Source organism: Setaria italica, chromosome III (assembly GCF_000263155.2).
Source record: "Setaria italica strain Yugu1 chromosome III, Setaria_italica_v2.0, whole genome shotgun sequence".
Taxonomy (NCBI): domain Eukaryota; kingdom Viridiplantae; phylum Streptophyta; class Magnoliopsida; order Poales; family Poaceae; genus Setaria; species Setaria italica.
This window is the reverse complement of record NC_028452.1, coordinates 50,498,515-50,510,616: the sequence shown is the minus strand read 5'-3', so window position 1 is coordinate 50,510,616 and position 12,102 is coordinate 50,498,515. Positions and strand designations below refer to the sequence as shown.

At 45.7% G+C, this 12,102-nt stretch overlaps 2 protein-coding genes across 3 annotated transcripts; both read left to right on the top strand.

Annotated features, from left to right (window-relative positions):
* The first annotated feature begins 155 nt into the window (after positions 1-155).
* LOC101756867 (1,4-dihydroxy-2-naphthoyl-CoA thioesterase 1) lies at positions 156-3,053 on the top strand. 2 transcript variants are annotated; one of them, XR_002677137.1, is made up of 3 exons: positions 156-680; positions 2,326-2,589; positions 2,777-3,053. XR_002677137.1 is itself a non-coding variant. In XM_004963281.3 (2 exons), exons 1-2 carry the CDS (start codon positions 342-344, stop codon positions 2,503-2,505), a joined length of 519 nt encoding a protein of 172 aa, XP_004963338.1. In that variant the 5' UTR covers positions 156-341; the 3' UTR covers positions 2,506-2,617. The 2 variants fall into 2 exon arrangements, 1 of the variants encoding a protein (XP_004963338.1); XM_004963281.3 differs by lacking the exon at positions 2,777-3,053 and having other exon boundaries at positions 2,326-2,617.
* Positions 3,054-6,665: 3,612 nt separating this feature from the next.
* On the top strand, positions 6,666-12,040 carry LOC101756462 (pentatricopeptide repeat-containing protein At1g18900). The gene is made up of 3 exons (XM_004963280.3): positions 6,666-6,909; positions 8,253-8,348; positions 9,234-12,040. Exon 3 carries the CDS (start codon positions 9,237-9,239, stop codon positions 11,817-11,819), a length of 2,583 nt encoding a protein of 860 aa, XP_004963337.1. The 5' UTR covers positions 6,666-6,909; positions 8,253-8,348; positions 9,234-9,236; the 3' UTR covers positions 11,820-12,040.
* The last annotated feature ends 62 nt before the right edge of the window (positions 12,041-12,102 follow it).

Below are 12,102 nucleotides of genomic sequence, written 5' to 3'. Positions count from 1 at the left end.
TAGCCGTGTGCGAAGGGAGGATTAGAGTGGTGATGTTTTATTTTATTTGGTCAGTGTTACTTTGATGATGCCACGAATGAGCATATAGTATACTTGGGCAGGACATGAGGTTCATGCGCCGCTTTCTCTGATGCTGGTTTTGTTTTCATTTCTTGGCAACCAACCAACCAAATGGAGAGGCAGCGCAGCGCATAAAGACATGGTCCGCTGAGAGTGACGACCACTGCTGCCGCTGTCCTCCTCCTCCCTCCTCCTCGTGCTCGCAGACCACCACCAGACCAATAATAATCCACCTACTACCAAACCACCTCCTCTTCCTCCCCGTCGCCCACCACCGGACCATGGATCAGCAGCGCCAGCAGATCAGCAGCAAGGACGACAAGACGGCGGAGCTCGACCCGGTGCTCCACTCGCTGGGTTTCGAGATCGAGGAGGTTTCGCCGTCGCAGCTGACGGGGCGGCTCCCCGTCACCGCCAGGTGCTGCCAGCCCTTCAAGGTGCTCCACGGCGGCGTCTCGGCGCTCATCGCCGAGGGCCTGGCCAGCATGGGCGCCCACATGGCGTCGGGGTACCGGCGCGTGGCCGGCGTCAGCCTGAGCATCAACCACTTCCGCAGCGCCGCCGTGGGGGACGTCGTCCTCGCCCGCGCCGCCCCCGTCCACGTCGGCCGCTCAACCCAGGTACGGTATATATCCTTGTCCCAAGCAAAGCAAGCAGCTCTAATTACTTTGATTTAGGCGATGGTAATGGAGAACTGAAGGGACAGGATCCACGCCATTCGTCTTATCCGCAAACCACAGTGACAGGGCAAAAACCCTCCTGCTAGACTGCCCCCTCGCGTCAGGACCCCAAACCAAACAGTCGGCGGGGGAGAGGATTCCAAAATCCAAATAACATCCCCGTGGGATCATTTCTTCCCAAGATTAATTAGCCCTGTGCTGCCAAATGGAGCCTCATGTGCGCGCGCCTCCGGTTGCCGTTGTCTTCTTGCACGCTTCTCTTTTTTCTTTTAAAAAAAGTGCTCACCCAGAATACATGGCATGCAGTGGTAGTCCTAAGGTACTAAGGTAACAGCTAGCATCTCTTTTCTGGTCAGAGACACTATGGCTGCAACTTGATTTTTGGTATGACTTGTTCTTGATCTGGCCCTGTTTAGAAAAATAACAACAGAGAACCCTAGTTATAACCCAATATTCAGGGAATACTCCAGTTAAATTATAATATATCAAAGCAGCAGCTAGTAGTAGACATCATTCTTAATATTTTGGGTTGCAAGGAGCCCTCATTAATATATTATTCGGCAGGATGTATTTCTAGACAGGATGTACTAGGAGTACCGTGCACGGCATGCACAAAGCACAGTAAGTAATTAGAGTTGGATGACACTTTGAGTCGTCATACGTAGCCCTGTTAATTGGGTTGGGTTTATTGGTTTTAATGGTTTGGTTTATATAATAAGTTCATTTGAATTGGTTTATAATGAGTTGGCCTGCTAGATGGTTTGGTTTGGTTTGGGTTTTACAAATAAATAGTTTGGAAGGTGTTTGGGGTGTGTGGTATTATTTTTGGATCTAAAAGACTCTCAACCCGTGGGTTGAGACCCATTAAGAACCCAAAAGCCTGGAGCCTCATCTATCAAGAGTCGGACCCTAAAAATAAAACCTCGCGTTCACACCTTAAAATTTTGGATAAATTGATCGAAACTTATTACAGATGAATTAGTTTAACAGTCCGCTACTGTATGCAAAGCAGTACGGCTGGACTTACATGTGGGGCCCGCGTCAAGAGTCGGACCCTAAAACTAAAACCTCGTGTTCACACCTTAAAATTTTGGATGAATTGACCAAAACTTGTTGCAGATGAATTAGCTTAACAGTCCGCTACTTTGTGCAAAGTAGTATGGCTAGACTTACATGTGGGCCCCACGTTGAGAGTCACATACAAACTCAAAAAAAAAAGTTAACTAATGGGTTTTTATTGGGTACCTAATGGGTTCTTATTGGGTTGTAACCATATTTGGCAAGTAATTTGTATAACTTATGCAATGGTAAGTTTGGGGTGGTGTGGTGTGTGATAATGGAGGTTTGGTTTAGGGTGGGTTATATTTATTTTCTTATGAGAATAGATTGGTGTGGTTACAACATGGGTTACAACCCAATTAACAGGGCTATACGCATCATCTAGACTTTAGGTTGATTTTATACTACTATACACAACAAAGCCTCGATCGGTTGCGTCACGACTCTGTGTGTAATTAGATTTCAGTTACTGATCTTCTTGTCAGCACCACAATTATGCATGCATGCTTCAATAAATCAATTATAGGTGTGGGAGGTGAAGCTATGGAAGCAGGAGCCATCGTCGTCGTCGCCGGGGAAGAAGGGTCCTCAGATATCCGAGTCCAGGGTCACGCTGCTCTGCAACCTGCCCGTCCCGGAGAACCTCAAGAACGCTGGCGACGCCCTCAAGAAGTACGCCGCCGCCGCTACCATCAGCAGATTGTAGATGCTACCGATCGATTAAGGGGGTGTTTGGATACCAGAGGCTAAACTTTAACCCTATCATATCGGATGTTCGGATGTTAATTAGGAAGATTAAACATGAGCTAATTACAAAACTAATTGCAGAATCCCTAGGCTAAATCGCGAGATGAATCTATTAAGCTTAATTAATTCATCATTAGTGAATGGTTACTGTAGCACTACATTATCAAACCATGGACTAATTAGGCTTAATAGATTCGTCTCGCAATTTAGCCTAAGGGTTATGCAATTAGTTTTGTAATTAGCCTATATTTTTGATACTTCTAATTAGTGTCCAAACATCCGATGTAACAGGAGTTAAAATTTAGCCTAGGGAGCCAAACAACCCCTAACTGCATAATATGCCGCTGCCTGCCTGAAGCTGCAGACGATCCATACAATACAGATCAAAGAATGCACGCATGCTTCGAATATATCATGTCATAACCATGGATGTATTATGTATACAGTACAATATACTGTATCCAATCCTCAATCCTCATATATATATATACTGTTGTTGCTTTACTCTGTCTGCTGCATTTAATATAATATAATTCTGCTTCCCAGTGATGATCCATCTTATCCATCCACCTGTACGTTCTCTCTGCTTTACCTGCAGAGAAGAGCCCCCACACTCAGGGGGTGTTTGAATACGAGATACTAAACTTTAACAGTGTCACATCGGATGTTCGGATGCTAATTAGGAGAACTAAATATGAGCTAATTATAAAACTAATTGCATAACCCTGTGCTAATTCGTGAGATGAATCTATTAAGCCTAATTAATCCATCATTAGCAAATGGTTACTGTAGCACCACATTGTTAAATTATGGACTAATTAAGCTTAATAGATTCGTCTCGCGAATTACACTCCATTTGTGTAATTAGTTTTGTAATTAATCTATATTTAATACTTCTAATTAGCATCCAAATATCCGATGTGATGGGTGTTAAACTTTAACACCCAGAACCAAACAGGTCCTCAGTGATGATCCATCGTTTTCAGACATTCAGGTTCTGTTTGGATTCAAATGCCTCCAACAAGATTGACCTCCTCCGGCTTCGCAGTTGGGTGGCGCTGCCGGTGTGAGAGCAGAGGCGGAAAAGAAGGGGAAGAGAGGACGATGGCACGTGGGTCCCGCTGCTCAGGTCCCTTAAAAAGCTGGTGGAAAAGCCAGCCCGCCAAACATGTAGCCATTTTTTTTTTACCAACAGCTTCTTGAAGAAGCAACTTATGTGGGAAAGCTACCTTACAAAAAAGTTTAAGCTTCACCTATGCAGTCGAATAAACAGATTCTCTCCTCTAGAAACTTCTCTCGCAGAGCTATTTCTTGGTGTTTGGTAGAGTTTCAATGCACGAATGGAGAAGCCTCGCCAAACACTAGATTCTATTTGGCCGGACTTATTTCAGCTTCAGTTTTGCGTAAATTAGAACACTGTAATATGAAGCCGTTTTGTAAGTCAAAACTAAAATAAAAATCTATGAAACTAGTTTTTTTTTTACCGACTTTAGCTTTAGCGATGGAGCTGAATTCAGGATAAACACCCTCAACGACCTCTGCATCGGTGAGCCCGTCAACACTGTTTTGAATAATTTTTTAGAAAGTTGAACGCTCTGACACGTTTACCCCTACATTGTGTGGTGAACCAAGTACTGATTGATGTGTTGAGCGCTGCGCCCGTCAATGCAAGCACATTTTCGCAAGCTATAGCAGCAGTTTTGACGCATTATTGAACTCTTGCTCGGCCCATCTATGCCGGGCCCATCTAGTCGGAGTTGTCCTACTGTATCGTTGGGACAGTGCTCATCGACTCCGTTTTGGCAATGGCATTTGATTGGGGTGGGAGCCACGTCAGACAATCTTGAATGATGACGTGGACGAATTCACGCCAGTGCTGAAAAGACGGCAAAGATGGTTGAGGCAGCGGCAGATATTTGGCTGGATTCCTTCCATGTTCCGTACGAGCGGCAGAAAACCACCGAAGAAAACCCTTTTCTTTTGGCATTCGAGTATTTCTACTCCCCACACACTCGAATTTAGCTGCCCAATCATTCCACGCCACAGCACCTTCTTGAGCTTCGGTAGCACCTTCTTCTTGAGCTTCGGGGAGTTAGGGTTCGGGGTTGGGTTTGGGATGGGGGTTACCTGTGGCGTCTAGGAAAACGTCTTCATGCTCACTCTGCACGTTGAGTGGACCACACCTACACTGCAACCTGCTTACACTTTCGTCCTTGCTTCGTGTAAAAGGGTTAAACCGAGGTTGTAATGCTTCCTAGAGCTATCTATTTAAGTTGATCTCACTCACTCTCCACTTCCCATTTGGGACTATCTTAGAGCTACCATACCTCATGACACTTAAATTGTTTGGTCCAACTTAGCCCATGGGTTGTTACATGAGCAGTAGAGGCGGCAGGGGTGAGTAACAGCAAAGAGGGAAGCGGTAGAGACGATGGTGGCGTATCCGGCGGCGAGAGCCACCGGAGATGGGCAGGGCGGCGGCGGGAGGCGGGGGCGAGCTGCGGAGGTAAGCTCCCATGGTGGGAGCATGGAGAGAGGTGGGAGGAGGGAGGGGCGGTGGTGGAGGGAAGGCGGGCCTCACCGACGCTGGTGGCGAGGCTGCGAGGCGGGGGGCAGGGGCGGCCGGCGGTGCGGGGGGAGGTGGCAAGCTGGAGCGGACAAGGAGATGGTAGAGAGGTGGAAGAAGATAAGGAAGGGATTTGATCCATCGCAACCATTCGATTCGGATCTAACGGTTCACAATTTCGAGTGTGGGAGGGATCTTCTACACCCGAGTGAGTTTGGTGTAGACAGCCTCTTTCTTTTTGGAGAAAATTCCTTATTTGACAAAAAAAATGACTCGTTTCTTCTTTGACTCTCAAAATTTTTTCCTTCCTTATTTGACACTAACTCCAACTTTCGTTCCCAAATTGATACTCCGTTCAATTTTCCATCCGACCACCATTAAATTCCCTATGGAAAGACTATTTTACCCCTGTGAAAAACGTAGGTCCCACTGCAACCACCCTTCTCCTTCCTCCCTTCCCCTCTCTGAAACCACCCTACTTCCAGCATCTCTCAAACTAAAGCAAACATTAGAGGAACTAATTAATCATGACATAGGATCAAAGCGTCGTTGGCCCCCACCGTCGTTGTGCGCCTAGCCTGCCCCGACCACCCTCTTCATGAGGTACTAAATCCCGGCGGGCGACGGGTGGCGGCGACTGCGCGTGGACCCGTTCTAGGGCGATATCTCATGCTTTGAGTGCTGGGGGGCCGAGCGCGGCGCGGCACGCGTTCGAGCTGCACTGATGGCGGCGCTGCTGGGGCCACTGGTGCGTAGAGGTTGCGGGTGTCGTAGGTGCTAGAGAGGTGGCTCGCGTGGTCGGAGGACGCAGCGACGATGGAGAGGTGGCTCGAGCTCCCAGGGGCAGGGTGCAGTGCGGGCGACGGTTGGTGCGGCATCGGCTAGCGTGGGCGCAGGCGGGTGCCAGCCAAGGCGCGGGCGAGCGCGGAAGTTGCAGCGCTAGTGAGATAAGGGGAGGGAGGAAGGAGAAGGGTGGTTGCGATGGAGCCCAAGTTCTTCACAGGGGTAAAATGGTCTTTTAATAGGGAATTTAACGGTGGTTGGATAAAAAATCGAACAATGTTAATTTGGGAACGAAAGTTGAAGTCAGTGTGGAAGGAAAAAATTTTGAGGGTTAAAGAAAAAAGGGATCATTTTTCTGGTGTTAAATAGGAAATTCTCTTTTTTTTTGTTGTGTATCTTTCTTTCTTGTACTTTCTCGTTTGTTGCCATGGTTCAATACAAATACAGAATGGATATATAGAAAGGCAGCTCAAGGAAGGAAGGAATCGATCTGAATATCTGATGGTGATCCTGTCAACTGCCGAACAAGTCCTCCGATCCCGCTGCTTGGTTGACTTGCGTAGGAAGTTGATCAGGGAGCATGCACAAACACCCTCGCCTTTGTACCAATTAATGTATTCATCCACCAACTACCCGCCAGAGCACTAGCTAGGAAAAGTAGGAAAGGATGAGATCATCACAGGGAACACAAATATCCGATTCCAAAAGGATCAAATCACCTATATACATTACATAACAAAACGAATAACGAATCCTCCTCTGGCTCTGTTCACTTGTTGGTGGTGACTTGACTTTCCCTTGCTGTTCCTTCCCCTCCCTCTGCGCCGGCGCCGCGGGAGGAGAGGACAACAACCCCCACCGCAAGAAAAGCCTTCCACCCACCCACCTCCATGGATTTCCCCTCCTCTACCCTGCCTCCGCCTCCCTCCTGCTAGGCGGTGCCGTGGAGATCCGCCGCCTCCTCTCAAAGGGCTCATTCATTCCCCAACGCCACCGTCCATCCATCCATCCTCGGTAAGGAATTCAATTCTTTCTTCCTTTCTCCCTTATTAGGTGCTAGTGCTTCGCCAGCTGCTAGGATCTTTCTCTTCCTTGCTGCCAGCGACCGAGGTCAGCACCACTGGGGGAAAAAAAAATCAAATCTTTGTTTCTTCCCTCACAAGTCACAACCCAAGGGGGGAAACGATCCGTTCGCTTGCAAATTCGTTAGCTCCGCCACCGTGCTGGGCTGCCAATTCCATCCACTACGCAGCTTCTTTTTCCAAGATTTTTGGGGCTCAATCCGCGCGCCCCACGAGAGGCCCGCCCCTGCTTTCGAACTGCAATGTCCTACGACGCATACATTACACGCACCTGATCCATAATCACCATACAATATTGCATTTGCGTACTCTGCTTGCTCTAATCATTACGTCCGTCCTTTGTGTTGGGTAAATCATTTACCTCTTCAAGAGGATGGTTAGATTTTGGAACTTGTTTTCCGACTTGATCTGGCCTCTTTGGATCATGAACGAATCAGAATTCACAAGGATTTCAGGATTCATTTAACCTGACAAATGTCCCTGATTTTATGCACACAAACACCCACAAACAAACTATGCAATCTTTATGTATTATTATGTTGGAATTGACTCAAGACTTGGTGCTGATAGACCTAGAATGTTCACATCTTATAGATGCAACAGAAAACTACTTCTGTTGTATTCTTCTGCTTTGTGTCTAGGGCACTTCCATATATTCAGGACCTGCTTGTGTCTGTCTGCTACCTCAGTGTCACTTTCTGGGCATAGAAGAGAAGCTGAAAATAAGGCCAAAAATAGAACTTCCCATTTTGGACTTATTCTTGGCCCCTCCAACCAGAAAACATGCAAACTGGGAGGTCTTTCTAAAACTTACTGGTAAAATCCAAAAGGCTGAAACTGATGGGAGAGGGCTCCTTCGGCTTATGGCAGTGGCCATGTAAGCTGGCTTATTTGTCGTGTTATATCTGGCAAATGTACATATTGTTGGGGCTTGTACATTTGAGCCCCCATTTTCTTGCTGAACAAATTTATGTCCTTGCTTGACCTAGCATTGAACTTTTCTTCAAATTATTTTCTTAGCTGATTATTTGAGCATGACCTTTATGTGCTGCTTTCTTGCCGAATGGCTTCTGGCTTATAGAGACAACCTTATTACATTGTGCCCCTGTCCTTAGCTGTGTTAGCTTAGGAATCACATAACTTGCTTTGCAGAATCTTGGCTAGAATTTTAGTGAGCATAGCAGGCTGTCTGACTTTGTTTTCTACTTGTTTGATATACTGCTAGCAGTGCTTCATAAACCTTGTATGTTGATTTGCATTGGCTTTTTCTTTCAGGTCTGCGGTTGAGGGGCCATATGAATTTAAGTGGCGGTTAGAAACCTACTACTCTACATTGACACTGTTGGAATTTGTGGTTTAATTTATTAACCAGTATGCCCCTCTCTTCTTGCCCATCCCTCCCCCTGTTTCTTGCTATTTCTTCTTCTGCTACTATCTGAACATAGACGTAACAAAAAAAAAAAACCCGCTGCCATTGGAGTCACCATTTGTCACCTTATATGAGTTGACACCATTTCTACTTGCTTCATATCCTTAACAAAAATTTTATTGTTCTCCTTTTTGTTTAAATCAAAGACAAATGGTTGTAAAAAAGGAGTACAAGAAGTAGCATTATAGCCCTTGTATGCACCATTCCCTTTTCTTGTGCTTAGGCAATACTTTGTTTACCAATTATATGTTGTTACGCTTTCTAAGATTCAATAAATAGACATTGGTATCAATATTATGACTACTCATAGGCTGTTTGATTGTCATCCACTTGCATTTCTAAATGTCACTAGGTTCTTAATCTTCAAAATGCATGAATTACCATGGCCGTTTTATATTCTGTGCTTTCATCCTTGTCCAGACGCAGAAAATAAACTTGCAAATTCCATGGTTTAAAATAATGTTAACATTGCTGGCATACAAATCTCGAACCTAATAACTTCATTTGTTAGTCACAATGTTAGATAGATTGGATATATCAGCATGGAGGCACACATGCTACTCCATATTTTCATTCATCTTGCACAATCTGATACTAGTAAAAGAAATCCTTGCTCAGCGGCTTGCAGTATGCCCTTGGATCTGCTTTTTTGACCTGCTTCTGAGTCCTTGTGCTTTAGATTATGCCAAAATACTTATCATAGATCAAAAGAGTGCTATTTGACTCATTTTATATGATTGTCTGATCAATTTTTTAATTCAGAAGTGCAACCTTGGAGTACCTGTTTAGCTTTAAGAGTTCTTACATATTGTGAACTAAATTTGCAGTTCATGTTGCGGACAAAGCAACTCGGCACCCTAACTCAGTGTGCAAGATCCTTCTACCTTAATGGATCAAGGTGTGGTAGCACAGATGGAGCTTCATGCACTTGCCCCGAGGATGAGAATTATGCTCCAAAGAGGCAGGCTGCAAGAGGTATCGAGCAGAAGTCTCGTTCAACGCACAGAGCTTCCTTGAAGACTCAGCCTCCTGTACAACATGTTGTTGTTGGATCAATTGGTCAGTCTACTGCCCACCCAGCTCCAGCTGTTCATGCCATTCCCTCCACCTCACCTCCAGTAAAGGAGGCTGCATCAAGCAACAGAAGCAATGATCCTCGTAATCATCATAAGGTTCCAGGAAGTGCTTATGTACAGCCATCTAAGCAGACAGCCCGAAGCATTTCTCAGTCTGGAATTGCAGGAGCTGGTGTATATTCTGAGCTCGTTAATTTAAGATCGACATCTAATAATGGAAGCACTGATCAGGCTCCACAGATGGGTACTAACTATTCTTATCAGACTTTATCTGATAACCGTTCTAATAACAGAGCACATAATGAGGATAGCTTTCCTGAGGCAAAGCTGCCTTATAACCCTTCCATGGGTAATGGTTTTGAGAAGGGAGTCCCAAGAGCTGGCTATGCAAGGCCAAAACAAAGTTTTTCTGGGCCCTCTGTTATTGCTTCTGGTTCACCGTCACAAATAAGGAATCAAGGACGTGCTGGTCAGCAGCGCTATGCAAACTATCATTCTAATAATTTCAATTCAGAAGCCCAGCGGGATGAAGTTCAAACTCGGAATCCGTCAGGTCTGAATGGCTTTAGTGGTTCTGGCAATAAATTTCAGAGTCCTACTGGAGCAATAAAAGCTCATGGCGGAGGTCCCCAATCTAACTTAAGATCATTGAAGTCGCTGCGGGCAGTTGAACAGTACTATCACACACTGCAGCAGATGAAATGGGGTCCAATGACAGAACATGTCTTGGATAGTCTTCATTGCAAGATAGATGCATTCCAGGCTAATCAAGTACTCAAGCTTCTGCATGACCACACTATTGCTCTTGGTTTTTTTCAATGGTTAAAGGGGCAATCAGGGTTCAAGCACGATGGTCATACCTACACAACTATGATAGGTATTCTTGGACAAGCTAGGCAATTTGGTATCATGAGGAAGCTTCTTGAGGAGATGAGCAGAGCTCACTGCAAACCGACTGTGGTAACATACAACAGAATAATACACGCATATGGTCGTGCTAATTATCTAAGGGAGGCTGTTAAAGTATTTGAGGAAATGCAGGAAGCTGGTTACGAGCCTGATCGGGTTACGTATTGTACATTGATTGATATCCATGCTAAGGCTGGATACCTGGACATTGCAATGGATTTATATGGCAGGATGCAAGAGGTAGGCCTCTCACCAGATACTTTCACCTACAGTGCCATGGTGAATTGCCTTGGAAAAGGTGGTCAATTGGCAGCTGCTTACAAGCTTTTCTGTGAGATGATTGAAAATGGCTGCACGCCTAACCTTGTTACTTACAACATCATGATTGCGCTTCAGGCCAAAGCAAGAAATTATGAAAATGTTGTTAAGCTGTACAAGGACATGCAAGTTGCTGGGTTTCGTCCTGACAAAATAACATACAGCATTGTTATGGAGGTTCTCGGTCATTGTGGCCATCTGGATGAGGCTGAAGCTGTGTTCATTGAGATGAGGCGTGATTGGACTCCTGATGAGCCAGTATATGGTCTTTTGGTTGACCTCTGGGGCAAAGTTGGCAACGTCGATAAGGCACTAGGATGGTACCAAGCAATGCTTCAGGATGGTTTGCAGCCTAACGTGCCTACCTGCAATTCACTCTTAAGTGCTTTTCTGAAGATAAATAGATTTCAAGATGCCTATATCGTGCTTCAGAACATGCTTGCTCAAGGACTTGTTCCATCTCTGCAGACTTACACCTTGTTGCTGAGCTGCTGCACTGAGGCTCAGACTCAGATGGGTTTATGCTGCCAGCTCATGTCGATCACTGGACACCCGGCTCACATGTTCTTGCTGTATTTGCCTGACGCAGAACCTGGTGGCCAGAACGTCAGGGATCACACCAGTTATTTCTTGGACATGATGCACAGTGAGGACAGAGAGAGTAAAAGGGGTCTAATAGATGCTGTCATAGACTTCTTGCACAAGTCCGGCCTCAAGGAGGAAGCAGGCCTTATATGGGAGGTTGCCGCACAGAAGAACGTTTACCCGGATTCCGTGAGGGAGAAGAGCTCGTCTTATTGGCTCATCAACCTTCATCTGATGTCCGAGGGCACTGCAGTAACTGCCCTGTCCAGGACACTTGCCTGGTTCCACAGGCAGATTCTGACAATGGGAACTGCCCCTGAAAGGATTGACATTGTCACGGGCTGGGGCAGGAGGAGCAGGGTGACCGGGTCGTCACTGGTTAGACAGTCTGTTCAGAAGCTTCTGAATCTCTTCGAATTCCCATTCTTCACCACTCGTGGAAACACTGGCTGCTTCGTTGGCTGTGGAGAGCCACTCAACAAATGGTTGCATAATCCATATGTTGAGCGCATGCATTTGTTGTAGTGAGGTTATTGGCTGAGCCAGAAATAAAGGACTTTCTTAAGCAGGTGCAGTTTTGTGGAACAATTAGCTTGGAATAGATAAAGATTCGCACCTGCTTTGATTTGATCCATAGGGTGTTTTAGTCAGGTCAGGTGTAGTCTGGTAGTCTAATAGTCTATGCTTGGAAACTGTTTAATGTGATTGTGATAACATTTAGAGATCTCATTGTTCGTTTAGCATGAGATTAAATTGGTCTGGATTAGCCAGTAAGAATTGTTCCATCAGGTGTTCCATGTTCCTTTGT